Below are 26329 nucleotides of genomic sequence, written 5' to 3'. Positions count from 1 at the left end.
GGTGGCCAGAAACGGCTGTCGGATCCTAATTGACGAGTGATTGAATTTCTTCACCTTCTCTAAGTGTGTGAACTCACTGTTAAAGCTGAAAGCAGAGTTGATTTATGAATCGTTGTTTTACATGATGTGCCCTAAACGCACCGCGTGGCTGATTGGTCACAAGGTAGGATGCCTTTCACGTCATTTTCGGAAGAGTTTCCAGGTGCTCCCCGAAAAACTTTTCCCCCCTGTCGTTAAGGGAAGACTCGGCGAGACATGATGCTGCTGGCCACGCTGACTGACCCAATTTACTTGTACGGTAGGACGCCTTTCCACGTCATTTACAAATGTCATTTGGGGAAGAATTTCCGCCAGCGAGTTTCCAGGTGCACACACACGCACACACAACACACATCATCCATAAATCACGCTTTATAAGGATAATAGAATAGATAAATTGTGATTTATGGATGTTTTATGTTAACATTCTCCTTGTCACAAAAAACATTAACCTTCTCTAAGTGTGTAAACTTAAGCTTTGAGCATTTGCAAGGATTATCGATGACTGACCAGAAATATGTTGACGTGCTTCCCTCTTGTGGTACTTTTAAGCATTACACTCTTCATATTTGAAAAATCCATACCTTCTCCAGTGCTTCCGCTTAGTCATTTCCGCTTGAAGTTAACGAGAATGAACTACGAGACAGCACCGCTATTTTGTGAGTTTTTATTTTCCTCATAATATCACTTTGGTTTACAATGTTTTAACAAAAATAACACCCAAACATTGCTTAAATGGGTCAAATTTGCTGTGCTATGTGTGGAACTGAAAATTTCCTTTCTCACCTAACCCACTTTTCAAAAGATAATTTTTTATAGCGCAACAACTGTCTTTTGCTCCCAGGAAATGATAAAATATAAATAGTAACCCTAACCCCATATCCAATAATGGCAAGAATGTGATGTTCCAAAAGCCTTTTTTAATGACAACAAATGCAAGACATCTCTGGCTTTCTTGGACAGCCGCTTCCAATCACTAAACCGTTTGAAGCGGGAGGCCTGGCAGCAACGCTCCTGCTTCTAACAGATGGGATGTCTACTACTGAAACCTCGGCGCCTTTAAACGGGCGCCGCGTGAAGCGCGAACTCGTGGCCTGCCGCCGAACGCCTTCCAGGAAGATGATTGGACGTCCGCCATCGTCCGTGGCGCCAAGAGAGTCCAATCTTGACCCGTGAATATTTGACATTCTTCGACGGCGAGGGCTTTGCGAGCAGCGCGGACGCCGTGCGCCGGCGGCTCAGTAGCGGGACGCGCGGCACATGGCGCAGCGGCAGGCTTTGGCCGTCACCATCTCCAAGTCGTCGTGGCTGCGCCCCCCGGGACACTCCAAGCGCACTTTGACCTGGTTGAGCGCAGGGGATGAGACCGAGAAATAGCGCTGGCCGGGCTACCGCTCACCTTGGCCTCCTCGCCGATGGTGCAGCAGCTGGACGCCGACGTGACGTTGCGGGTGAAGTTGGAGGCGGCCAGCACGGAGTACCTGGACGGGAAGGCGCCCGACTCGCAGTAGCCCACGCAGGCGTGCACCAGACGGGTCCCCCGACAGGTGCCGCGACGGTCGCTGCGGACGCTCACGTTGAAGGCTGCCGGGCGCAAAGGTTGGACCCGGGACGTGGACACCGGCCAGCGGAAAGGACTCACCGTGGAGGTGGCAGCCGGGCACCGGGGCCGCGTTCTCGCCGCCGCCGTCGCCGCTCGGGGACAAAAGCAGTAGCGACATGGCCGGCACCGCCAGCAGGCAGAGGCCCAAGGTGGTGGGCCGCGACATCGGCCGCCGTCAAAAGGCCTTCCCCGGGAGCCCAAGGTGCGTTTGGGCAGACTTTTTCGGACGTCGGGACCCCCGGAACACTCGGCTGCGTGTCGAGGGGGGAAATGGTTTGCCAAGCGATAGCGCTCATTCAGAGTTGCATTTTTGAAGGAAAATCAGAGCGATGGGCGCCGTCTTAGCACGCACGCACGCTCGCTCGCTGGCTGGCCTGGCGAGGAATGTGAACAGCGAGTCAGGTTTTCCCACTATTTGGCCGGCCCGACATCCCTCACGCGGGAACCCCCCTTTTCCGCCAGTCAAGTGTAGTCATGTGGATTGGGGTAAACCAGCCCAAGGAGCGAGGAAAAAAAACGCTAACATTAGTGTCCAAACTGTCGTACCCATTAGCAGATGACAGAACGATGATGCCGTTGGGCAGGGGTTAAAAAAAAGGCCTATCGAAATACGGTGGCTTGAATGAGGTCACAGGGGACGCTGATGGCAAATGGAAAGCGGCAAAGGACTCTTACCTGGACAGGTGAGGCGCGTTGGCTAGTGAGCCTCGTGCGGGTGGGACGGCAGCCACTTTTATCTGGGGACACACCCACGCTGTCCTTTCTCCTCCTACGGTGGCTCGCTAGCATGTCAGCGAGCCTACCGCCAGCCTGACGCCCTTTTAAAAGCGACCTGAGGGGGGGTGGGGTGTAGCAATTGGGTTTGGAGGGGGGGGTGCAGATCGGTGACACAGAGGAAAACTAGATTAGCTTTTCCATCAACGTACCGCCACTCTCGGGTTGGACTCCTTCCGTCGGATGTCCAATCACGTGGCAGGATTCAAAGTGCCGCCGCATCCGAGGCCCCGGGTGGCCCCCGGTGGCCCCTCCCCACCGCCGGACAGGTTCGTGCCCGCGCTGGCCATCATTTGTATTCGCTCAAAAGGTAGCGGCCATCACCTTGTGCCGCCCTCCCACACGTGGCAACGGAAAGGCGGAATTTGTGACATCATCCTAACCCTCAATTACATCCGCGCAATTATTGCGCCGACGGAACGAAACGCCCCCCTCCCATCGGATGGTCGGGGCCATTTTTTTCAGCCACGGCGACGCGTGGCCCGTCTCGCCTTTGTTGGCGCGGTGACCGTCGACTCGTCGGCCCGATCCGCCGGGAAGGAGCCCGTTGGAGACGGCGCCCCAGCGGACGGACGGGGGACCCCCGGCTCGGTGTCAAAATCCCAGATGGCGTTGGCAAAGACAATACACGTGACGGGCCAAATTGGGGGCCAAAATTGGCGACAATGCTTGCGAGCGAGCGACGCACGGAGGTGGAACACTTAAGTCACCCAGATTGACGGGAGGAAAGTGGCGCTTTCCATATGGGGACACTCATCAAGTGGAAACATTTAAGCAAGTGGCATTTTATTCATCAACGGCGAGCGAGCAGGAATGTGCTCCACTTTACACGAGACAAGACGAGAGACCACCTCTGCGGTGAGCCGTCTCCGGCAAAAAGGCCAATTTGGGCAATGGACTTTAGTGGTGAAAGTCAACCCGAAAAGTCAGCAGAATCGGCTTAAGAAGAAAGACTGAATTGTATACGACGGCACGCCAACGCCGATGGCAACATTACACACGCACACGCACACCTCGGAAGTGTCATTATCACTCCTTTTCATTTTGTTTAGTGCCGGAGATGAGCTCACTCTCCAGATCAAACTTAATACTTAATACTTTGTCAGGGCGACGCCTTGTCATTTTAGGAAAACAAATAACTCCGGGAGCGGAAATCATTTTTTCCACCACGGCTGCCGAGAAGTTTGAGCGGACTAGCGACAATGAAAGGCTAATTTGGGACCGGCTTGCTAGCAGCGGGAAGACAACAATTGACCTCTCCCACTGATGCAATGCTGTCATTAAGCTTAATCACAGTGGTTATCCTTTGCACGCTCGCCTCGGGCGATTGGGTCGCGCCGGTGCTTGCCGGCCGTCGGGGGGGTGATTAGCGTTCTCATTTGCCCTCGAGCCGTGGCAAATGTGACACGCGTGAAGGCAAATCATCAAAGTGCTACTAACGGGCCTTTTCCTCCATTCCGTTCCACCGCGTCGGCCCAACGACGACGGACGCGGGCAGGTGCAGGTCCCGTCTGTGACGAGGCCCCAACTTGAGGACTCGATGAACATTTGGGTGAGGAAACGGTCCAGACTGAATCCAGGTGCAGAGAGCCGCGCACTACCAGCGCCCTGCAGCAGAGGGCGCTGTCGCTCACCCTGGCGCTGAAAAGGGAGGTCGTCTGTCTCTCTGCCCGACGCTCACTCGGGTGCAGAGACCAGACCCGACCGCCGCGTTGCCCAAATCCTCCTCCGGCTGGCTTCTGTCCGCTTTTCTCCGTCATGAAAGGCGTCTTCTGCTTCGCCGTCTTCTGGGTGAGATTCGCGGCGGCTGGCCGTGACCCGGGGCGGCTACTTTTGAGATTCCGTCCCGCCTGAATTCCCACCCACCGCAGGTGTGCGCGTCTTCCTGGCACGACCTGGACAACAGCGAGTACGACTGTTGGCCCCTGGAACGCCCCGACGACTCCAACATGATCAGCTGCGGAGGTAAGCGTGCGCGCGGCGTCCCAGCGCCGCCGGGCCGGTCACGCTGACGTGGCCGCGCGCAGGTCTGGAGATGGCGTGGGTGCTGCGGCCTCCCGAGACGGTGACAAGCGGCCAGGTGTTTTCCGTCGTCTACTCGGTCTCCGCGCGAGACTCCTTCTACGGCTGGGCCGTGGACAACGACATCTTTCCTCGCGGGTAGCGACCCCGACGGGGCCCGGTCTGCTTGGGCTTGGGCTATAAAAAAAAAATGGTGCGGATTGGTTCAGTTCCATAGAGGGCGCGGAGGACGCTCGGAGGTTCTGCCAAGAACACGAGTGTCCCGCCGACTGGAAAGACGCCGATGGTGAAAACTGCTGCATTCATCACGCCAACGTCCACTCGTGCCCGCTGGGACACATGGTACGCCAAGCCGTGCCATCCGGTCAGTCGGTCGAGGGAGCCCCGTTCTCTCCCGAACTCGCCTCCAGGCCTCGGAGAGCATCTGCGGCCCGTGGATCCCTGACGACGGCAAGATCTTCACCCACACCATCTCCACTTCGGGCAAGATGACGCAGAGCAACTGGAGCGCCAAGGTGAGGAGGCCGCGCCCGCCAGGCCAAGACGGGACTAACGGGGGCGTCCGGTCCGGCAGGTGGTTCTGTTCCACGTGGGCCTGACCTCGCTCATCGCTCACATCCGAGTGGGTCGCATGCAGGTGGCGCTGGAGGCCAAAAGCACCGTGCTGCCCTCCGCAGGTACGCCGCGCGCGCGTGTGCACGCCCCCGCCGGGCCATCGCCGTGGCGTGACGTGTCGCCTCTGGGGCGTCGACAGTCTGCGGCGACGACGAGTGCCAGGAGGGCGAGCTGTGCTCCACCTGCCCCGCCGACTGCGGCCAATGCCCCATGACGGCGTGGGCCAAAGTGGCCGTGGGGCTGCCGCTGAGCCTGCTCTGCGTCTGCTTCGTCCTGACCGCCACGGTGAGATTCGGCCGGCCGGCCCGCCCGGCCACGCACGCGCTCCTGACCTTTCCTACCGGATGGGCGCGCTCGCTCAGTGGCTGAGGTATCAGCAGCAGAAACTGCTGTGGGACGAGAGCTGGATCATCCATTTTGACCACATCAAGCCAGGTAGCAAATTTTCGGGCCGTAGACCGCGCAGCCCAACAGACCGCGAGTTCCGAAACGGCGTCTTGGGCGCCGCAGATCATCAAGCGCGCGTGACCACCAGCAGCTTGATTAGCGCGGCGCCGGCGGCGGGACACAGCGACAGCAATACCAGCTGCGTGACGGCCCTGGCTTCCTGCGGGGGACAAGCGGGAGGCGGGAAGACCACCTTCACCTGCACGGGGATCTAGTACGTCCGCCCCTTTCACCTTTTGACCTTTGGGCCGAGGCCAGAGCGCACGTGCTTGTCTCGCAGCGACGGTCGGACGGTGGCCATCAAGAAGATTCCCGGCAAGTCTTTCTCTCTGTCCAAGAGCATCCGACAGGAAGTCAAGCAAGTCAGGTAAGAAACCCGTCCGTCCGTCCGTCCGGCCGGCCGGCGCCGCTCCAAAAGCCATCGGCGGCCGACCCGCGTACGACCAGGGAGCTGGACCACCCCAACCTGTGCAAGTTCATCGGCGGCTGCGTCCAAGCGCCCAGCGTGGCCATAGTGACCGAGTACTGCCCCAAGGGGAGTCTCAACGACGTGCTTCTCAACGAGGAGATCCCGCTCAACTGGGGCTTCAGGTCAGGCCGCTTTTTTGGGGGGGGGCCGCCAGGGGGTGGGGCCTGACGCCAGAGCCTCCCAGGTTCTCCTTCGCCGTGGACATGGCCAAAGGGATGGCCTACCTCCACCAGCACCGCATCTGTCACGGCCACCTCAAGTCTTCCAACTGCGTGCTGGACGACCGCTGGGTTTGCAAGATCACCGGTGAGAGCCCGAGGCGGGGTGGGGGGCCTTCTCCGGGCCCCTGACGGTCCTCGCGGTCTCGGCAGATTACGGGCTCGGGGTGTACCGCCGGGGGGAAGGGGCGGAGCCTCCCTCGCCCTACCAGCGGCGACTCCGAGAAGTGTACAGGCCGCCCGAGTTCCTAGACGGCGACGCGGAGCCCACGCTGACCGGAGACGTCTTCAGGTCACGAGACACCAGACACAAAGTCGGCGCTTGGAAGAGATGGCCGCGGGAGCCTAACACTTGTGCCCGTGTTCAGTTTTTCCATCATCTTGCTGGAGATCGCCACGCGAAGTGACCCCGTCCCGGTAAGCGCGCATCCTTGCCGCCCAAACATTTCTGCGTTCCAATGGTCCCGTTTGCGGCGGGCGAGCCGCTACTCCCTCGCCGGCATCCGTGCGACGTCACCTGGCGTTTTTTTTGGCGTGCAGGTGGACGATTCCAGCCTGGAAAGCTCTTGCTGTCCACCTCTCCCCGAGCTCATCTCCAGCAAAGCCCACAACAACTGCCCCTGTCCCGCCGACTACGTGGAGGTGGGGGAGCCACCCGACGGATCGCCGCGGCGTCGCTGACGTCCGTCTTTGCGCTCGCAGCTCATCCGACGGTGCGGCGCTCAAAATCCCGCGCAACGGCCCACTTTTGAACAGATCAGGAAGTTCGTCTGCCGGATCAACCCCGTCAAAGTCAGTCCGGTGGACATGATGATGAATCTGGTAGGACGCGGCGGCCTTGGCGCCCGGCACCTCCGGCGCGCCGCATCAGCCCACGCTGTTTTTCAGATGGAGAAGTACAGCAAGCACCTGGAAGTGCTGGTGGCCGAGCGGACGCAAGACCTGATGCACGAGAAGCAGAAGACGGACAGGCTGCTGCACAGTAAGGAGCTAACGCACGCGGACGGCGAGCGCCCACGGGTCGGGTCCATGGTCTGCGTCCGTGCGCAGGCATGCTCCCGCGGCAGGTGGCCGACGACCTCCGCCAGGGCAAACCGTCGCAGGCTCAGAGCTACGTCAGCGCCACCGTCTTTTTCAGGTCGGACCGGCCGAGCGACGGGAAGGCGGCGGTCGCCTGCCGGCCCGCTATATTTCCAACGCTTGCATTTGCGCGCAGCGACATCGTCGGGTTCACGCAGCTGTCCGGCAGCAGTACGCCGTACCAGGTGGTGGACCTTCTCAACAAGCTCTACACCACTTTCGACGATATCATTGACAACTACGACGTCTACAAGGTGGAAACCATCGGCGACGCCTGTGAGTACCCGCCACCACTTGGTTTGTTTTTTTAGCGCCGCGGGCGAGCTGGTCTACAGTGCTCCCCTTGCGCAGACATGGTGGTGTCGGGCGTCCCCCGGGAGAACGGCATTCTTCACGCTTCCGAGATCGCCAGCATGGCTTTGGACTTGGTGGCCGTGTGCCGCACCTTCGGGATCCCTCACAAGCCCAACACGCAGCTGCAGATTCGCGCCGGGATCCACTCGGGTGCGTGCCACATTGGAAGCGCGTCTCCCGAATTGGGGCAAAACAAAGCTTAGCGTCTGCCCCGCGTCGGCTCAGGTCCGGTGGTGGCGGGCGTGGTGGGCACCAAGATGCCACGCTACTGTCTCTTCGGCGACACGGTAAACACGGCTTCTCGGATGGAGTCCACCAGCCTAGGTACCGTCTCCGCCTTCGTCTCCACCTTCGTCTACACCCTCGCTGTACACCACCGAGCATCTGGTGTTGCACAGCGTTGAAGATCCAGTGCAGCGCCAGCGTCTTTTACCTGCTGGAAGAGATCGGCGGCTACGCGCTGGCGTGTCGGGGAACGATGCCGGTCAAGGTCAGGACCGGCGCCAGGCCTCTCGGGCGCCCGCTAAGCTTAGTCAAGCGTCCGGTCTTCTCGTCAGGGGAAAGGTGACATGGTGACGTACTGGCTGGAGGGCAAGACCTCCGGGGAGTCCGACGGCAACGGCGGCGGCTCGCCCAGAGAGCGACAGTTTGGATTCTCGCTGCCGGGCGCGCTCCAGGCCGCCGAGCGTCCGACCGCCTAAATGCGGCGGCCTTAACAAACGCTAGCTAGCTAACTGTACCCCAGAATAAACATGCCGTTAGTCTTTCCGTTGCCCGTTCACATCACTCACTCTCGGGACCGTTTCCACCACGCAATGCAAAGCATCTTTTTAATTAGACGTGAAGAGAGGATCACTCGTGTGGAGTGGACATTGTCCACCTCATCTGAAGCTTGCTCACACATTCTATTAAGCATGTCCATTTCCATATCTGGCGGCGCACTTCAACAAGCTGGCGTCTCGTTTCGGCTCGTCTCGTCTTTTAGTGACACAATACATCAGAGCTGCATTCAAAACAAAGAAGCACGTGCATGGTTTCCATGGCTACCTGCTCCTGTTTGTTTCAAAGGAGATGAAAGAGCGGGTACCTGTCAGTCAGGACGCTGGTAGGCCGTCCTCTTTCCAGGAGCCAATGAGCTGCGACCCTGCCGGCGTAGATGACATAGGACCAAGACAAGAGCACCACCGCGGACGAAACCTGAGACGAACGCAAAAGGAAACCATTTAAGCACCAACGCCTTCAACTTGTTGCCATTCAAATGCATAGAAAATATCTGTCGGTGAATAGACAAGCGTTCGAGAACGACGGAGCACGTTGCTTCCGAGTTTAAATAGCAACAAAACATGGTGTTTTTTAAAAAGCGTAAGCGTGAATTGTACCGCTGATTCAATCCTTTCCAGAGTCCGTCTGCTGACCACCACCATTTTGTGACTTGGGGGCTCTAAGATCGCATTTAAATCCCCCCCCAAAAGAATCGGCAAGTAAACAAAAGCGAAAGCACGTGACGTCACGTGTCCTTCTTCGTTTCCGCAAATGTGTGGCCGCGCCACAGCGCCTCTCTGTTTCACTCGTGTAATTACATTCCACTTGAAGTTCATACAGGTCAACTCGAACATTTTCAGCTCAGCCGGCCTAAAAGCAGGAGCTTTTCATATTTCGGCTGCTGGATCCAAAAAGAAAGGAAATGGGGTGATCAACTCCACACTCCACACAGGTGGACCGACTTGGATTTTAACCCAAGACCCCAGAGACGCACTAACCAGGTGCATCACCGGAATGCCCAGTTTTACAGCCACTACTGAAGTCCGAGGTATGAAATGCACGGGCCGCCGCTGATTTTCTCTGATGTGGACACGTTACTAAATTTGTATTATGGCAGAATGTTTACTAAAATTAGCTTTTTTTTCACCCTGAATGTTCAATTCCCCGGGTGTGTACAAAGCCGTCCAAGCGGAAGCAAAGATCGAGCTCAAAGTTCATCTGGTGACGCGGGCGCTTATCACCAAGTGCCCGTCGTGATCCACGCATGTGTTTGTGTTCCCAGTCTTTTGCCGTCAGGTGTCTCAATGGTAGCGTTCGGACGTAGGGCGCCGCTCCGCTGCCTGCTCCTGGCGGCCATCTTGGCGCTGTTTGTCTTCCTGAGCTCTGTGTGGCTTCGTGAGTCACTTTGCCCGGCCGGCGCCCCCCGCCACTGACTTTTGATCGGGATTAACGCTCTCCGCGTACTCCGCAGCTCAAGATGGCGGCGGTGGCGGTGGCGGTGGCGGAGACTGTGACCCTGCGCACTTTCCGTGCCGGACAAACAAAAAAACTGTAAACAACCAACCTGTGCTGCTTTCATGACCCCCACCCCCCTCCTCCATCACTACAGACATATTTTTGGTTAGCAACGTCAAATTCCTCCTCTCTTTCAGTTTGAGCCTCCGCGGACGGAGCCCGACGAAACCCCGCCCCTCGTCGGGGAGTGCCCCGGCCAATCGTTTCAGGCGTGGCGTCTGCTCCACTTTTTGAAGTTCAGCGTCTCCGTTCCCAACGACGTCCTGCTGGAGCCGTACCTGCAGAGTTGGGATGAGCTGATCACGTACGTCCCGATAGCGCTCCGCCGCGGCGCCGCCGCAGCGCCGAGCTCAACCCGGCGCGCTCCGTCCCGTGGACAGTTTCATGGAGTCTCTGGGATCCGTGGTCTCGTTCTTCTCCGAGAAGGTCAAGGAGAAAACTGACATAATCCGACGGCTGGTTGCCGCCCAAGGGCCAGACGGCAGGGTGAGAGGCTCAACTCCGGTACCCGACCGTGAGCCGGACCTCTGAGCCCCTCTCGTGCTCTTTTCTGCAGGCGTACCGTTCAGTGCGCGGCATGGCGGAGGCGGAGCTCCGAGCGGGCGCGGCGGAACTTTCGCGCCGCAGCGATTCGGGCTGCAGGACGCTCCTACGGTTGCATCGCTCGCTGCTGTGGATCGCCATGACCTTGGACGGCCTGACCCACGAGCCCGACCGACACGGACGCCTCAAGACGCCCGGCGAGATCGGCAGGTTCGGACCCGAGCCGTCGCCGATCCACGACGCGGTGGCCCGCGTAAACTAGCGTTTGGCCTCAGGGACGCCTACCAGGTGGCGCTGGCCCCCCACCACCCGTGGGTGCTGCGCCAAGCGGCGGAGCTGGTCTTTCTGGCCCTCCCCGACCGGGACTACTTTCTACGGCTGGTGTGCGCCCGGAGTCAGCGCGAAGCCGAGCCCGCGCTGCGCGTCATCGTCCGGGCTCTCCGGGGGGTCCACGCCGCCACCCAGCGCATCCTCGAGGAGCACCGGCTGCTGGACCTGCCGTGAAGGGCGGCTCCGCCCCGACAAAGTACGGCTCCCATTGGATGAAGAATCTCATTTATTGATTATTAAATGGCCATGCAGAGAGGAAACATTCACACGTACAACCGATAAACAATCCATAGAACATAAACAGCTCTTGACAGCATAAAAAGATGCTCGCAATCAATCATTTCTGCTCACGGATCTCTTTGAATTGACGAGCGGCTCTCGGCCAATCGGCGTTTGCGAAGATGGGGACGCTTTTAGCCCGGTCGCCCCACGTGCTAAAAGCGGACCACGTCGACCTGGCCACGAGCACCATACAATCGTCGCTTTGGGAACATGCTGCCAAACGGATGCTCGTGACGGCCTCGGCGAGGAATTAGTTGGACGCAGACGTTAGCACTGAGCTTGCGGTATGCGCCCGCTCGTCACAGTTGAAGACAGCAGATGGCGTCACATTCGGATTACTGAATAGTGATTAGAGTAGACTACGACTAAATGTGGCGGATATTGAGCTGGGCCACGATCGCCATTCTTGGAGGACTACTTATTGTAGGTCAATCGATCCCAAGGAGAGATCAACTCAACGCTTTGGCACTTGATATTTGCAATGCACACAATGGAACACAATCAAAAGTAAGATTCAATGAAATTCATGAGCTCGTGGGACGTTAGCGGTCAACTCCGACGGCCATCGCGGAGCGCTTGCGCCAATTCTGCCCTTCGTAAGGCGCCTATGTCTAACTGGAAGCGGTCGCTTTAAAGGGTCTGCACGGCGGCGCTGTCCCGGCGGTGCGGGACGTGGGGAAGGCCAGCTTGGCCCTTTAGCCCACAACGCCGGGGACGTTAGCGGGGAACCCAACCCCCGCCCGGAGGCCGGGAGGCGGAATACGTACCCGGATTGAATGACATGGAATCGATCGGAGGACAAGATGGATGACATCGATTGGACTCGCATTGGCTACCTCGACCGTCCGTCCGGGGGGCTTTGACATTGACAAACGTGGACTCGGTAAGGGAGCGCCGCCTCCTCGATCTTCCTCCGTCTGGCCCTCACTGCAGGTAGCGGTAAACTTTGAAGCAGTGGTTCCCCGAGTCGGCCACCACCACGTTGCCGTCCTGGGTCAGGGCCAGTCCCTGCGGCCCGTACAGGGGGTCGGCCGACGTGTTTATGTAGGACAGGAAGGAGCCGCTGCCATCGAAAACCTGCACGGGTTGGATCGAGAAGGAAGCTCGCTTCTGGCGGACGGCGGCGCGGAAGGGACGGAGTGGCGCACCTGTATCCGGCTATTGCCCCAGTCGGCGACGATGATGTTCCCGTTGGCGTCCACGGCCACGCCCGTCGGGGCGTTGAACTGTCCGTTGCCTTCGCCGTTGGAGCCAAACTTTAGAAGGAACTCCCCTTCGGGCGAGAACACCTGGCGGGGAGGGAATGTTAGCGAGGGGGAGGCGCCTTTCCCAGGAGCCACCCAGAAGAACCGGGCTGAAGGCATCTCAACGACTTGCCACTTCTTTGGAAGATTTGCTCGGAAACGACGTTACCTTGACGGAGTGATTGTGGAAGTCGGTCACGATGATCTCGTTGTTCTTGTTGACGGCGGCAAAGTGCGGACCTTGGGGACACGGAAGACCAAAGGTTGAAGCGGCACGTCGGGGCCCCCGAGGGGTCGAATTGGCACCGTACCCGCAAACTGTTTGTCTCCATTCCCCCGGCTCCCGAACTTGGTGACCAGCTTTCCGCTCAGCTGGAAGATGAAGACGGTGCAGGCTTTGTTGTCCACTACGATGACGTGACCCTCGTGGTCCACCGACACGCCCTTGGGTCCCATCAGCCTACCCGAACCTAGCTTGGCCTGTTCCCCCGCGAGTAAGAGAGAGAGAGAAAAAAACACCCTTTGGGTTTTAGGCCATAGCTTCACACGATCGTGGGCGCTGGCTCACCTTGAATTTGCCATCGCTGGAGAAGATGCTGACCCACTTGTTGTCGTAGTCGGCGACGATGATGTCGCCGCTAGCGTGCACCGCCACGCCCGTGGGCCGTTGCAGTTGGCCCGGCGACCGTCCTCGCAGCCCAAATCGACTCTTGAATTCACCCTGGCTGGAAAAGACCTGAAACATCCCTCCAAATGAAAAATCAGAGGTACGTGGACTTCAAACCACGTTCCGAGTGCCGAAATGGGCGCCGGCTCACGAGACGGCGCCGTCACCTGCACACACTGGTTGTTGCTGTCGGCGATCAGGATGTTCCCGCTGGCGGCGGCCGAGGCCACTCCTTGAACATTGGTGAACTCGCCTTTGTTCCGCCCCTTGGTTCCCGTCCGAAAGATCAGGTCATCCTCGATGGGGTTCTGGGTCTTGCGGCGGGGCGTCCCCAAGGCGCTACTGGCCCTCTTGGAACCCTTCTTCTTCTGGCCGGGGGACTTGCCCCGCCTTTTGGTGCCCTCGGAGGAGCCCGTGGATGGCGTGGCGTTGGCGGCGGTGGCGGCCGAGTTGGAGGGTGTGGTGGTGGAGGGCGACACCTGCTGGCAGTGTCACGCTTTAAAATGGCTCAATCCCAGATCCATGGGGTTTCTTTCAGCGGGGTGCTCACCTGTGGCGTAGCCACATTTAGCTTGAAGGGACTTCCTTTAATGTGTTGGTCGTAGAGACGCAGCGCCAGCGAGAAGTCGCCCTCCTTGGGCACCACGTAGACGAACTCGTACGTTCCGTTCTTGTGGTCCACGATCTCGCCGTCCACGATGCTGCCGTCGGGCGTGAACACCTGCCGTGAGACACCGAGACCGGGTCAGCCGGCCCGGCCTTCGCCCCGTCGGGGGCGGGGGCGCGACCTCAGCTGACAAGATGGCGTTCCCGTTCTTGCAGGCCCCTCCGGACTTGTCCCGGGTGACGATGGTGACGGAGGAAGGGAGTCCCACGATGCTCTGCTCCAGGCCGGCGCCCATGGCCTCGCTCTGGCTCGCCACCGCACTAAGGAAACAGATTCCGATTGGGACGAGACGGGCCGCCGTCTGTTGGAGTTGAACTGGAGGCCGCACCCAGCCCCTTTCCTATGAAGCGCCACAAATTCACTTACCTGGTGGTCACGATGGTGCCCAGGTTGTGTATCCACTTGCGCAGTCCGTCCGTCTCCAGGATCAGGTCCAGCTGGTCATTCTCCTCCGGCTGACACGACAGGCCCCGTCGGGCCAGCTCCTCCAGCTTCTCCTTGACCTCCAGCTCCGTTTCCAGGTTAGCGGCACCCTCGTCGGTCGCCAAGACCTCCTGCGCGTGGGAGCACGCGGACGACACGGCGCCCTCGCCCTGCTGGAGTGTCTCCAACTGAGACTGGAGGACCTGTGGTCAACACAGCGGCGTGGCGGCTTCTCAAACCGTTGACAGACAGAATCCCGAATTTGAGAAGCGCTCTGCTTCATTTCAATCACCTTGTGCTTCAGGCCAAAGGTGACCTCCAACTCCATGAGAAGAACACTCTTCCTCACGTCCAACTGCTTGTGGAGGTCCTCGAAGCTGGACAAGATGTCATCCTCGATGGCTGCCCTCTGATTTGTCAGCTGCTGGACCATCTCCCCCACCACCACGGCGGCGGCCGAAATCTGGGGCAGTCTGAGGACCGGAACGTGACCACGTCAGCCGCTGTCCACTTCCATGTCGCGCACGCCGGCCTCCGGCCGTCTCTGCTCACCTGTCGCGGGCCGCCCTCATCCCCGTCTCCAAGGTGCTCCGGTACCGCTCCAAAGCCTGGCCCAAAGAAACCCTGGGGTGCTCGCCGTGCTCCGGCGCGCACTCGCCACACAGCGCTCGCGTGCAGGCCCAGCAGTACTCGGACACCTACGGTGAAGACGCCGTGAAGGACGGGCGACGGGAGCGAGCCTCGGGGCCGCGGGACGGCCTCACCTTGCCCCCGTGTTGGGGGCAGGTGTCCTTAGGGGGCGGAGCCTCCAGCACGGTACACTCCTCGCTGCTGCTGTCCGGAGAGTGTTGATGCGTCGCCATGGGCCGCTACGGGGCTTTCCGCGCGAGTCCGAGCGCACGGACTTTGGTGGGCTGCCACATGGCGTCCACGGACAAATGGGATTGGGGTCTACCCGAGCTCCACCCTCGGCGGCGACGCGTGATTTCAGGTCACTTTCCGTCCTGTCGAAAAGAAGAAGGAAGCCCCCCGCGACATTCACGCTAAGTAGGTCACACTTGGAACTTCATCGTGAGGCTGATGCTGCGGTTGCCACGGAGACCCCAAGTGGGGCCTTTGATCCCGAAACGCTCCCTTTCGTTGGGCGGCGACGAATCGTATACGTATCGGTTACTCGCCACACTAGGTTCTCAAAGCGTCTTACTGGCTAATAGCGTACTTGTACGTGTTTGCGGTGGGAAATGATCCGCATGAGTCACGAGCTACTGCCAGCGTTAGCGCGGGGGATGCTAACTTGATGCGCACTCGCAGGCCGGATGTGTCGCCGAGACGCGCTACAGATGCTACCATTTCATCCCTTCATCATCAGCCCTCCATCCGTCATTGGGCCTCTCGTCACGCCATCGCGTCCTGTCAAAGAAGGTCAGGGAAGCCATACTCACCATAATTCAGTGCGGCGGGCAAGTGTGTTTTGCAGCCTCAAGCCATCCTATTCTGCCTCAGTGTGTCGGTGTGTGTGTGTGTGCGCGTGTGAGCGAGGAGGGGAGGAGGAGGCGGAGGAGGCGGAGGAGGAGGAGGGGGAGGAGGCCACCACCATCATCAGTACCAGCAGCGACAGGACCAGAAGGGGGAGGTGAGAGGGCCGCCCAATCGGCTTTCATGTAACATCTGCCAATCAGGAATGCCTTTAGAGAAGCCTTCCGTCATTCGGCCTCCATCCGCCAGACGGCGCTGATGGCACGAGGCGACATATAAGCGCGACGCCGACTCTCAATCGGCCTTTTGGGTCCTGGCAGCCGAAGAGAGAGACACGCTAATCTGCTAACGACTCTGCGTTCAAAGTTCTCCATCGTTTTCTTTTTCATTTTGCAACATTAGACATGGGATAAAGGTAATAAAGCCGTCTCTCCCCGCAATTTGCTCGTAGAACGTTCTTGCTACGAGGATTCTTGTCGATTGCCCTTTCAATGGCAACTCGCAGTTACAACTCGTCGCCCACGTCCATATTTTCTTGTGTCGTGCCTTGAGAAATGTGCACTTTGTGTATGTAATTGTTCTGTTTGTGTGTTTCAAAACATTCAGTAGAGTTTATTTGTACTAACACGTTGCCGAAGTGCCTCTCGTTGGCAACCCAGGGCTTTAAATGACTATTGCTAGGGCAGCATCAGCTAACGTGCTCCTTTTTCTCATTTTAGGAGATCTTCTCGAGCCAACCAGGTATGTTTTCACCTTCAATGTGCTCTTATTATCCCTGAACACGCGCTGTGATGACGGTTTTTCCTGCCATTCGTAGTTTTCACCAGAGGTCTCACGACCAAAGACGGCCTAATTCTTCCTTGGATGTCTGAGCGAACCAGATAAATTTTGAAATATATACACAAAGTTAATGAGCAAGAATATCAACTTTAATTTCTTTGTCTTTCAGGGAAGAATTCTTTTCGGAAGCAGTTTTGTGAGTCTCAGGTACGTTGATTTTTTCCGAGGTAATATGTACTCCTGTCGCGCTGTGATGACGGTTTTTCCTGCCATTCGTAGTTTTCACCAGAGGTCACATGACCAAAGACGGCCTAATTCTTCCTTGGATGTCTGAGCGAACTAGATGAATTAATAATAATCAAAATAACAGTTAATGGACAAGAACATGAACATGTGATTTCTTTCTTTCAGGGAAGAATTCTTTTTCGGAAGCTGTTTTGTGAGTCTCAGGTATGTTGAATTTTTCGAGGTTATATGAACATCCGTGGCGCTGTGATGACGGTTTTTCCTGCCATTCGTAGTTTTCACCAGAGGTCACATGACCAAAGACGGCCCAATTCTTCCTTGGATGTCTGAGCGAACTAAATGGATTAATAATAATAACAACAAAGTTAATAGACAAGAACATCAACTTGTGATTTCTTCCTTTTAGGAAAACAAGTTTTCGGCGGCAGTTTTGAGTCTCGGGTACGTTGAAATTTGAGTGATCTTTTGAACTCCTGCGGCGCTGTGATGACGGTTTTTCCTGCCATTCGTAGTTTTCACCAGAGGTCACATGACCAAAGACGGCCTAATTCTTCCTTGGATGTCTGAGCGAACTAGATGAATTAATAATAATCAAAATAACAGTTAATGGACAAGAACATGAACATGTGATTTCTTTCTTTCAGGGAAGAATTCTTTTTCGGAAGCTGTTTTGTGAGTCTCAGGTATGTTGAATTTTTCGAGGTTATATGAACATCCGTGGCGCTGTGATGACGGTTTTTCCTGCCATTCGTAGTTTTCACCAGAGGTCACATGACCAAAGACGGCCCAATTCTTCCTTGGATGTCTGAGCGAACTAAATGGATTAATAATAATAACAACAAAGTTAATAGACAAGAACATCAACTTGTGATTTCTTCCTTTTAGGAAAACAAGTTTTCGGCGGCAGTTTTGAGTCTCGGGTACGTTGAAATTTGAGTGATCTTTTGAACTCCTGCGGCGCTGTGATGACGGTTTTTCCTGCCATTCGTAGTTTTCACCAGAGGTCACATGACCAAAGACGGCCTAATTCTTCCTTGGATGTCTGAGCGAAGCAGACGGATTTAAAATATATACTTAAAGTTAATGAGCAAGCACATCAACTTGTGATTTCTTTGTCTTTCAGGGAAGGATTCTTTTCGTCGACAGTTCGGAGTCTCTGGTACGTTGATATTTGAGGGATCTTTTGAACTCCTGCGGCGCTGTGATGACGGTTTTTCCTGCCATTCGTAGTTTTCACCAGAGGTCATGTGACCAAAGACGGCCCAATTCTTCCTTGGATGTCTGAGCGAAATAAATGAAGCATTTTTTTTTTCAACTTGCCTGGATATGGTCTTAGAACAGAACTTAGTTAATGGCTGTCTTTTTTCCTTCTTCTTCCCACAGGTTGTTCACATCAAGGCAGCGTCTCCAAGTATGAAAATGTTAACCCTATTCTAATTCAATAAAGTGCCTGAATTCTCTCCATTGTGTCAAGATTTCTTTTTTGAAGCTTTTGAACATAAATTGGGTGTAATGTTATAATGGCTACCAAAAGATGTGACATTCCTTAAGTATGTTTGGGGTATCTGATCTTAGTTAGGGTAACTATTTTTAAAGTTTGTGGGACAACTGGTTTATAAAATTGGATTTTTTTTTAAAACAATGTAACCTTGCTCTCAATGTATACTTGAACCCTCATTTAGGATTTTAACCAAAAACTACTCGTCGGTACGCACATGATGCCAGCAGTTGCTGTTAACCTAAAGTGGCCCCAGAGCAGGTCCAATTTGCGCAAATGGGAGGGCTGCAAATAAGTACAGAGGTAAGCCCTGTCATTTGGAAATGGCTGTGCATAAGCGTTTCCATGGTTACATCTAGGATAGGACCACACTAGAGGCTTTTAAGTGCACTCCAATTTAGTTTGAGATTCACTGACTGTTCATCTCTTTTTGGACTTTGGAGGTGTTGCCTCTGGTGGGGGGTGGGGGGAAATCCTTTAGGCCGTTGACCTTTTGGACTCCAACGCCCCCAGCTTGTTCCTGGCCGACCAAATTTCCCGTCCGTCCTTGCCTTGTTTGCCCCGTGACCACCCGACTCCGCCAATGGAAGCGGGGGGAGGAGCGGGCGAGCATAAAAAGGCATCTTTGAGGCCGGCGGGACAGAACAGACCGGGCCCGATGAAGAGGATGCGCACGCTACTGCTGCTGTTCCTGTGTGTGATTGGCGCCACTCCACTGGGCGGCGTTCAATACGATGACTACGATGATTTTGACGTGAGTCCAAGCGAGACGGGGAAAAAAATCTGCTAGTTGTTGGCTGAAACTGTGCTTTTTGTTCAGGACCCACAGACACTCGGGACCAACGCAACGGTACCACACTGCCCCCCCCGACCCGCAGTTTGGCGCCGCCGCCCCGTCATCCACTTTCCCTTTATATCGACAGGACCCATCGGCTCCAGACGTCCGGGGCCACCGTCCGCTGACTCGCGGCCGGGACGTCTACAGCCACAACCGCCACACGCGGCCACCCATTAGCGGTGCCAGCAGGTCAGTCTTCCCCACGCTAGCGCGCGTTCCCCAGGCGGGGAGCTGACGTGTCACTCGGACAGATACAACGGACGCCCGACCGCCCCGTCGAGAGGGCGGCCGGTGGAGGAGGAGAAGCCGGTGCACCGCGAGTCGGGCGGGTGTTCCTACGGCGACGGGGAACTGGTAGGCCCTCGCGTGAGGCCGTCGCGCGGGATCGGAGATCCACGTATGTGTTGCCCGTCGCCCCGCCCAGGGCGTGCTGTGCCCTAACGGCTGCGAGCTGAAGACGGCGCTTCTCAAGCAGGAGAAGAGCGTGGCCACGGTGAGTCTCGCGTTGGACGCGGCACGCCGAAGGTGGCCTAAAGCGACCTAAAGTTCCCCGTGGAATCCGTCGGTTGCAGAGCATCAACGAGCTGACCCCCCTGGTGAACGACTTGTCGCGCTCGTCCAACGTGGTCTACAACTACGCCACCGACATGTCCAACTCGCTCACCGAGCGCCAGCGGCTCATCGGAGGTGAAGTCCGTCCGGAGGGCCCCGCCGGGTAGCGTCGCCGCGCTCGCGTAGCACCTTGCGCTTGCCGTCCCCGCAGACAACGGGCGGGTGATCAACCAGTTCACGGATCAGGTGGAGGAGCAGCACGCCTTCATCAAGGACACGGTGGACAACATGTTTCCCTCCACCCTTCGGGTCCTGCAGGTAAGATCCCTCGCCAAGGTCGGGCCGTTTTCAGCACCACAGGGGCGCGGAGTTGACCCCGGCGGGTTGCCGTCGTCGCCCTCTCCGCGTAGGGAGTGGTGGAAAAGCTTCGCCTGAAGATCGAGAAGTTGGAGAAGGCCATCTACAAACAGAGGGAGGAGTGCAAGGAGCCTTGCGAGACCAAATGTCCCATCCCAGTGGTGACCGGTAAGAAAACGGTCAGGTAGAAAAAGCCAAGTAAAAGTTTCTCTGACGGTTCCCACTGCCCGTCCAGGAAAGGAATGCGAGGAGATCTACCGCCACGGAGGGACAGAATCGCAGATGTACTTGGTTCAACCGGATCCCTTGGTGGCACCGTACAAAGTCTTCTGTGACCAGAGCTCCAATAAAGGAGGTGGCTGGGTTGACTAGTCTGGACTGCTCTGGCCTGGCCCGACCCGACCCGTGTTGCGTCTCACGTGTAGCCTCTCTCCTCTCCACCAGGATGGCTGCTCATCCAGAACCGCCTGGACGGCAGCGTGGACTTTGGCCGTCGTTGGGACGAGTACCGACGTGGCTTTGGAAACGTGGCCTTTGACGTGGGCAAAGGTTATTGCCAGACCCCAGGTCTGTTTGTCTGTCGGCTGGGCGGCGGGGCGGCCGGGCGCCACCATTCACTCCGCTTGACGTCACAGGCGAATACTGGCTGGGCAACGAGCGCATCGGTCAACTCACCAAAATGGGTCCGACGGAGCTCCTCGTGGAGATGGAGGATTGGACGGGTGCTAAGGTGGGCGTCCGTCCGGCCTGTGTAGGCCTTGCAATAAGTTGTGCTCTTGCATCTAAATCAGGGGTCGGGAACCTTTTTGACAGAGAGAGCCATAAAAAAATTCATATTTTCAAAATTCATCTTCCTTGAGAACCATACTCAAAATGTAAAAGTCAAAATACATGAAAAAATATGCCTTTTTAGTCATTTCACCACTTTTAAAGTACAAAAAGACTGAATTCTTTTGATAACGTTGCTAATCAATGAGTATTAATGACGATATGCATGGAGTAGAGTCTAATTAAAAAAAATATATGATTAAAAACGCACTAGAGGTCGTGTCAAAGCCACTGCAGATGTAACGCTCCTATTGGTGTGTTTGGGACTCGGCTGTTTCCATATTTTAGCTCACGGGTTAGCGGAGAGCCTCATGCACTCATCAAAAGAGCCGCATGTGGCTCCCGAGCCATAGGTTCCCTACCCCTGGTCTAAATGATCCTTTTGTACCCCACTCTCAGGTCCACGCCCAGTACCGCCAGTTCACCGTGGAGTCGGAATCGACAAACTACGTGCTGGCCGTGAGCGGCTACTCGGGCAACGCGGGGAACTGTCTCCTGGACGGTGCGCTGGAGCTCTTCGGGGTCAACCGCACCATGACCCAGCACCACGGCGCCAGTTTCAGCACCCACGACAGGGATAACGACAAGTGGTGAGTCGAGGCCAGCCAGGCGCACGGAAAGCTTTGCCTCTGTTGGGCCAACATCTTCTCTCTCTCTCTCTCAGGAGCCCAGGCGACCCGTCCAAGCAGTGCGCCAGAGAGGACGGCGGGGGCTGGTGGTACAACCGCTGTCACTCGGCCAACCCCAACGGTCGCTACTACGTGGGCGGCGCCTACAACAAGCAGATGGCCAAGCATGGCACGGACGACGGCGTGGTGTGGATGAACTGGAAGGGCAGTTGGTACTCGCTGAAGGCCATCAGCATGAAGATACGACCCCTCTTTGCTTCAGGATAACAGAGACGGAAAATAAACACCACTGAAAGTTCCTTTCTGAACCCTCGTCCACGCTCTTCTTGATCTCGTGAAATTACGGTTAAGAAAAAGATATCCCGTCCGATTTTTGCAATGCGTCTACATTCTGGAGGTGGCGAAATCTTGACTCGGCGGTACGCCGCCACAGTGTGGCTGGCGTGTGAAATGCCAATGAAAAAGTCTTAAAGAATCACAGAAAGGCAAAAGAGTGAGACTGTCCAGATTCATTTGTTTTATTTTATTTTTTTTGCCTATGAGTCAGTCAGCATTTTCAATAAAGATCACGTTTATCGGAATGTCCTCAAATTGGGTGAGAAGTTCTTTCTGGACGGTCGGGATGGACTTGTAGGCTTCCGACCGGGGTGGCTCCGGGCGCGTGGACTTCACTTTGATTTGGGGGATATCTTGCGGGGCCAGGACCTTCTTCTTCTTCTTCTTCCCCCGAGCCTCCGTCTCGGAGACGTCGGCCAGAAGCGTGCGGTAGGTGTCGTGATGGACCCCGAGCGCCGACGCTGTCCGGCAGGAGCCCCCACACGCTCGCAGCTTCATGTCCACGTCCACCTGGTGAGCGCTCATTTAAGGAGGTTTGACGGAGGCGCGGCTTTTCTGTCTTCAACGTCCTCCTTCCTTCCTTCACGTGTTTGATGATTAGAGGGCGGAGCCTCACCTCGGCTCGCCACAACGCTTGCACCTGTAGCCGGACTCGTTCCGTCAGCTGATCCAGCTGCCGCTGCAGCTGCAGGGATCGTTGGCGCAGCGACGTCAGTTTCCTTGCCAAAAGAGTGCCGTCTCGCACCGACCTCTGCTCCGACACTGCCGACAAACCGGAGCGTCATCCCAGTGGTGCTCGCAAAAACCGTGACTGCTTTTACCGTGTCGGATGACCAGGCTCCTCCGGTGACGCCGGTAGACGTCAGCCACGTCGCTCATCATTTCCTCGAGCGCGCTCTCCGCCGACCTGGCCGCCTCGCAGACGTTGTAGATCTTCCCCGCCGCGTCGGCGTCCGTCTGCGAAAGGACGGCCTGTAGGCGGCAACCGGACGGGCACTTCTTGTCCTTTGGGTGGGGACCGGAAGGGAAGGGAGGCGGGAGGTTGGACACGCGTTGGTCGGAGCCGTGACCGGCTCGGTTGACGACCAGAACGCTCCAAAGTGGCACGGCCTTCGGAAACGTCATTTCCTGTCCTTACCTGCCGTCCAGGGGAACACGGCGGTGGCGCCGGGGGACCGTCCGAGTGGGCGGGGCATCGTCGTTCACCGGGAAGTGGGCGGGACTGCTGTCGGCCATCTCGGACGCGCGGCTTGGCGCACGCTGTGGGCGCAGAGTAAATATGTGCTGAGCAACGTGTCCACGCGTCCGGGGTCCAAGGACGCCGTGTTTCTTTGCTTTTGGAAACGACCCACGCTTTTGAGTGACGCAAAGGTGAACTACGCCGCCCCCGGAGCAAACACGGTGGCGTGCATGGCGGCGTGCCTGTTTACCACCAGAGTCCGTGTTGAATAAGAAAGACTGGAAATGACAACTAACGGCGATGGCAGCTTGATTCTTTATTGAAGTGAGTGCAGAACATTCTGGAAAGATTGAAGTGTGGACGGAAGCAGAAGTGGATCACAAGTCGGCGGATCGCACGAACATTTGAACGCTCTCGGGCCTGAGGGCGGCCCACACGGCGCCGCCGGCCTCGTTGAGATTGGCCTCCCGGCAGTCGCCGTACCACCAACCCCCGCCGTGCGTGGCTGCGCAGTTTCCCGCCGCTCGGTCCTGGTCTCGGTCCCAGGTGCTGAACTTCATCCCGGCGTGCGAGGCCAGGGCGTCGCCGGCGTCGCCGCCGTAGCCGGAGACGCGCAAGGGGTAGCCCTCCTCCTCGGTGCCCACGCTCAGGACGTACTCGGCGGTGGCCGGCGCCCCCCCGCGCCGGTCCCGCAGGTCCACCCTGAGCAGGGTCTGGCCCCGGGCGGTCAAGGAGCGGAGGTGGCGATTGCCCAGCCACATCTCCCCCCTCCCGCTGGCGTCCACGCTCCCGAAACCATCGCGGTACTCGGCCCAAGTGCGGTTGAAGTGGAGCGAGCCGTTCTCCCTCTGCTGGACTAGCAGCCAGCCCCCCAGCAGCCCCTCCTGCTGGCAGTAAACCGAGAGCGGGGCGGCGGCGGCGGCCGGGGAGGCTCGGATCTGAAACAGTCCGTCGGTTTGGCCCCGGCTGTGCTTGTGGAAGATATCCACGCAATCTGCAACACACCATGGCTTCTGCTCAATTTCCAGTTTGCTCAATACGGAGGCTTGAAAGCCCACAATTACAATGTCTTGCCCTACTCGCAAAAAGTTGGCGCTCTTGAAATTTGGAGCCTCATGCATGCATGCAGGCCAACGATTAGCATCGGTGCGGTGCAGCCCGGCTAGCGGCGTGGCTAGCGGCGTGGCTAGCAGCCCGGCTAGCAGCCCGGCTAGCAGCCCGGTTAGCAGCCCGACTAGCAGCCCGGCTAGCAGCATGGCTAACTCCGGCTAACTTCCACGAGAAGCAAAAAGGGATTGGCCTTTGGCTTTGGAAACACACTTTAATGTCAGAGCTATGTCTGTCGAGTTACCACGGCGGCCTAGCAGCCAATTCAAATTCATCTCTCCGTCAAGCTAGATGATCTTGGAGTAGCTGCCAAGCGGGAACGGCGAGGTTAGCGCGGCCCTCTCTCTGACTTCTTGCGAGTAGTGCATTTGGCGAGGACCGGCGCCCGCCGCTTTACTCCAGGACGGAGCCGCCGGTACCTTCTCCCGTGAAATCGCTGGAACGCTGGACCTGCACCACCTGCACGCTACGGGCGTGCGGGTCGGCCACGTCGTCTTCCGTGTTGTCGCTAAAGAACTTCCCCAAATCGAAGCCCACTTGGCCAAAGGGCTTGGAGAAGCCGCTTTTGGTGTCCGTGAGGGTGCCCTTGATCCCGCCCGCCGGCCACTTCTTGACGTCGGCGGAGACGTGGCCGGTGCCGGTGCCGGGGAAGACCGGGCCCGAAAATCCCTCGCAGCCGGGACCGCCCCGGCTGACGTGGTGCACCTTTTCCACGGGGCCGTCGTCCGTCATCACCGTGGTCTTCTTGGTGGAAACCGTGCATTTGACGGAGTCCGCCGGCAGGGGGGAGGGCGTCTCCGCAAAGGCGCCGCCGAACCCGCCTCCCGCCAGCTCGGTGATGGACTTGGAGGGGCCCGACCAGGAAGTACCTGGAACTTTGGAGATTGTGGCCGGGGAGGAGCTGGACCCTTCCGTCTCCAGCGTCAACTGGAAGGATTTCACCTGAGCCGAGCCAAGCCAAAGTGGTGAGGACAAGACGGCGTCTGTCGCACCGACTGAATTTGCAGCCACGCCGTCCCGACCTCTTGGAAGACGTCCGTGGATCCCAACTTGAAGATGGCGCCCTGAAAGCCTTGCGACGACGACGACGACGACGACGCTTGCTGCAGCGGCCGGCTCTGCATCACTCCCATCTGCCGTACCGATTGGACGTCCTGCCATTGCGGCGCTCGCAGCTGATTCATCTGGAAAGGAAGGTGGGCAGCGATGGTCGCCGGCGTCTCCGGGAAGCCAGCCAGCGGACCGCCGCGGCCCCACGCTTTTCTAACCTGTTTGTCCAGATGCACGTAGCTGTCGCGGTCCACCTGGTACTCGGAGTAAGACTTGCAGGAACCTCGGCAGGAGCGCAACTTGATGTCGATATCCACCTGGCGGGGAGCAGAGCGCCAAGGAACGGTTTGGAACTCCGCCGCCGCCATCCCCCTTTGGCCTCCTCGGCGCCACTCACCTCTAGTTTCTGCATGTCGCTGACTTGATCCGTCACCCGTTGGCGGAGGGCCGCCAGGATCTTCAGCTGCCTGTCGATCTTCACCTTCATGTCGGAGATCCTCTGCCGCAGGTTGAGAGCCAAGTTGTGGTAGCGCAGGTCCTGGCCTGAGCGAGGAAGGCCAGAGCGGTCACCTTCCACCCCCGGGCGGCGGTCCCGACTCGCTAGCGGAGGGCTGACCGGAGTTGAGGACCAGCTCCCCCTTCAGGTAGTCGTACGTCTGCTTGGTCACCTGGTCGGCTTTGTGCTGGCCGACTTGGTTCTGCTCTAGCAGGTTGCGGATCTTCTCAATTTTCTTCAGGAGGCTGTGATCCTTGTGTTCCATCAGACCTTGGATCCTGCAGCCCGACGGGCACTTTGGACCCTGTCAGACCACGTGGCGTGGGCGCTCAAAGGTGGGTGGAAAAAAAACAAGAAAAAAACAAAACAAGAGAAAACCAAACCCCAAAACAACCCCCAAAAAACAAAAGAAAAGAAAAGCAAAGCCCAAAAGGCCGCCGCTGCCACGAAATAACGGCTGGCCTGTCCTTACCCAGTCGTCGTCGGTGCAGAAGGGCCATTCCTTCTCCGTGGCGCATTTTTCCGACCTGGTGTTGGGCACCACGGGCCGTGCCCCCCTGGGATCCAGCCCCCCGACCTATGGACAATGATTTGGCCTTTGTTTTGTAAATGTCAGCCAGCTAACTAAGCCTTCCCATCCCTTTTCTTACCAGCGAGGCCACGCATAGCAGGCCCAGGTAGACCAGTAAACCTGTTCGTGGCATGTTGTGGAAAGTTGCAAAATTCCCCTCGCCCGCCGGTTTTGAAGCCTCGGCCGAGCCCCGCCCCTCCCCGGACGGCGTAGGCGCCACCCCTTGAAGCGGGCAAGTTGAGCAAGCCGCGGAGGGGGCGCCGACCTTCCGCGTCCCTGCACTTTGTCCAGCGTAAACACGGACGGACACGTTCCCGCAATGAGGACGCCC

The 26329-nt window shown here is 57.5% G+C and overlaps 7 protein-coding genes across 25 annotated transcripts; 3 read left to right on the top strand and 4 right to left on the bottom strand.

Moving 5' to 3' along the window:
- The first annotated feature begins 187 nt into the window (after positions 1-187).
- LOC144065742 (atrial natriuretic peptide receptor 1) lies at positions 188-8389 on the top strand. Of its 5 annotated transcripts, XM_077588800.1 has the most exons (24): positions 2524-3968; positions 4031-4207; positions 4288-4381; positions 4444-4576; positions 4648-4780; positions 4849-4953; positions 5013-5115; positions 5193-5338; positions 5416-5488; positions 5564-5714; positions 5781-5867; positions 5948-6091; positions 6154-6275; positions 6341-6479; positions 6556-6604; positions 6728-6829; positions 6890-7009; positions 7076-7169; positions 7238-7325; positions 7404-7543; positions 7619-7771; positions 7847-7945; positions 8020-8111; positions 8179-8389. In XM_077588800.1, the coding sequence occupies exons 1-24, from the start codon at positions 3957-3959 to the stop codon at positions 8320-8322; spliced, it is 2700 nt and encodes an 899-aa protein (XP_077444926.1). In that variant the 5' UTR covers positions 2524-3956; the 3' UTR covers positions 8323-8389. The 5 variants fall into 5 exon arrangements, 4 of the variants coding, with proteins under 4 accessions (XP_077444928.1, XP_077444927.1, XP_077444926.1 ...); XM_077588802.1 differs by adding an exon at positions 188-293 and having other exon boundaries at positions 3915-4207; positions 7238-7543; XM_077588801.1 differs by adding an exon at positions 659-698 and having other exon boundaries at positions 3915-4207; positions 7238-7543.
- gpha2 (glycoprotein hormone subunit alpha 2) lies at positions 826-2453 on the bottom strand. 5 transcript variants are annotated; one of them, XM_077588842.1, is made up of 4 exons: positions 2318-2341; positions 1682-2016; positions 1439-1623; positions 826-1382 (listed from the first exon to the last, which is right to left on the bottom strand). In XM_077588842.1, the coding sequence occupies exons 2-4, from the start codon at positions 1936-1938 to the stop codon at positions 1099-1101; spliced, it is 726 nt and encodes a 241-aa protein (XP_077444968.1). In that variant the 5' UTR covers positions 1939-2016; positions 2318-2341; the 3' UTR covers positions 826-1098. The 5 variants fall into 5 exon arrangements, with proteins under 5 accessions (XP_077444968.1, XP_077444969.1, XP_077444967.1 ...); XM_077588845.1 differs by having other exon boundaries at positions 1141-1382; positions 1682-1893; positions 2318-2453; XM_077588843.1 differs by having other exon boundaries at positions 1439-1893; positions 2318-2453.
- A 165-nt stretch (positions 8390-8554) lies between the features above and the next one.
- LOC144065753 (ceramide-1-phosphate transfer protein-like) lies at positions 8555-18016 on the top strand. 10 transcript variants are annotated; one of them, XM_077588829.1, is made up of 15 exons: positions 9526-9778; positions 9855-9934; positions 10036-10202; positions 10279-10384; positions 10455-10651; positions 10717-15476; positions 15558-15945; positions 16250-16271; positions 16480-16517; positions 16722-16760; positions 16963-16997; positions 17201-17239; positions 17442-17476; positions 17680-17715; positions 17940-18016. In XM_077588829.1, the coding sequence occupies exons 1-6, from the start codon at positions 9688-9690 to the stop codon at positions 10943-10945; spliced, it is 870 nt and encodes a 289-aa protein (XP_077444955.1). In that variant the 5' UTR covers positions 9526-9687; the 3' UTR covers positions 10946-15476; positions 15558-15945; positions 16250-16271; positions 16480-16517; positions 16722-16760; positions 16963-16997; positions 17201-17239; positions 17442-17476; positions 17680-17715; positions 17940-18016. The 10 variants fall into 10 exon arrangements, with proteins under 10 accessions (XP_077444961.1, XP_077444955.1, XP_077444953.1 ...); XM_077588827.1 differs by having other exon boundaries at positions 17680-18016; XM_077588835.1 differs by adding an exon at positions 8555-9431 and having other exon boundaries at positions 9666-9778; positions 17201-18016.
- On the bottom strand, positions 10980-15664 carry LOC144065749 (tripartite motif-containing protein 2-like). Its single transcript, XM_077588818.1, has 13 exons — positions 15497-15664; positions 14819-15058; positions 14607-14752; positions 14347-14527; positions 13998-14257; positions 13753-13891; positions 13515-13685; positions 13132-13443; positions 12866-13033; positions 12609-12777; positions 12467-12537; positions 12202-12342; positions 10980-12130 (listed from the first exon to the last, which is right to left on the bottom strand). The coding sequence occupies exons 2-13, from the start codon at positions 14915-14917 to the stop codon at positions 11978-11980; spliced, it is 2010 nt and encodes a 669-aa protein (XP_077444944.1). The 5' UTR covers positions 14918-15058; positions 15497-15664; the 3' UTR covers positions 10980-11977.
- A 606-nt stretch (positions 18017-18622) lies between the features above and the next one.
- On the top strand, positions 18623-21566 carry fgb (fibrinogen beta chain). Its single transcript, XM_077589575.1, has 13 exons — positions 18623-18808; positions 18875-18904; positions 18978-19081; positions 19144-19246; positions 19317-19385; positions 19465-19579; positions 19656-19762; positions 19855-19969; positions 20037-20156; positions 20246-20368; positions 20437-20531; positions 21029-21219; positions 21294-21566. Exons 1-13 carry the CDS (start codon positions 18638-18640, stop codon positions 21523-21525), a joined length of 1575 nt encoding a protein of 524 aa, XP_077445701.1. The 5' UTR covers positions 18623-18637; the 3' UTR covers positions 21526-21566.
- A 186-nt stretch (positions 21567-21752) lies between these two features.
- On the bottom strand, positions 21753-22725 carry LOC144066212 (fibrinogen alpha chain). Of its 2 annotated transcripts, XM_077589591.1 has the most exons (3): positions 22416-22725; positions 22211-22356; positions 21753-22104 (listed from the first exon to the last, which is right to left on the bottom strand). In XM_077589591.1, the coding sequence occupies exons 1-3, from the start codon at positions 22717-22719 to the stop codon at positions 21802-21804; spliced, it is 753 nt and encodes a 250-aa protein (XP_077445717.1). In that variant the 5' UTR covers positions 22720-22725; the 3' UTR covers positions 21753-21801. The 2 variants fall into 2 exon arrangements, with proteins under 2 accessions (XP_077445717.1, XP_077445716.1); XM_077589590.1 differs by having other exon boundaries at positions 21753-22356.
- A 345-nt stretch (positions 22726-23070) lies between these two features.
- fga (fibrinogen alpha chain) lies at positions 23071-26223 on the bottom strand. The gene is made up of 8 exons (XM_077589573.1): positions 26078-26223; positions 25900-26004; positions 25548-25731; positions 25329-25474; positions 25150-25248; positions 24904-25065; positions 24301-24823; positions 23071-23768 (listed from the first exon to the last, which is right to left on the bottom strand). The coding sequence occupies exons 1-8, from the start codon at positions 26129-26131 to the stop codon at positions 23152-23154; spliced, it is 1890 nt and encodes a 629-aa protein (XP_077445699.1). The 5' UTR covers positions 26132-26223; the 3' UTR covers positions 23071-23151.
- Between the last annotated feature and the right edge of the window lie 106 nt (positions 26224-26329).

The sequence above is a fragment of the Stigmatopora argus genome, chromosome 20 (assembly GCF_051989625.1).
Source record: "Stigmatopora argus isolate UIUO_Sarg chromosome 20, RoL_Sarg_1.0, whole genome shotgun sequence".
Classification (NCBI taxonomy): domain Eukaryota; kingdom Metazoa; phylum Chordata; class Actinopteri; order Syngnathiformes; family Syngnathidae; genus Stigmatopora; species Stigmatopora argus.
Note: the sequence above shows the minus strand (reverse complement) of the source record. Positions and strands in the feature narration are given on the sequence as shown.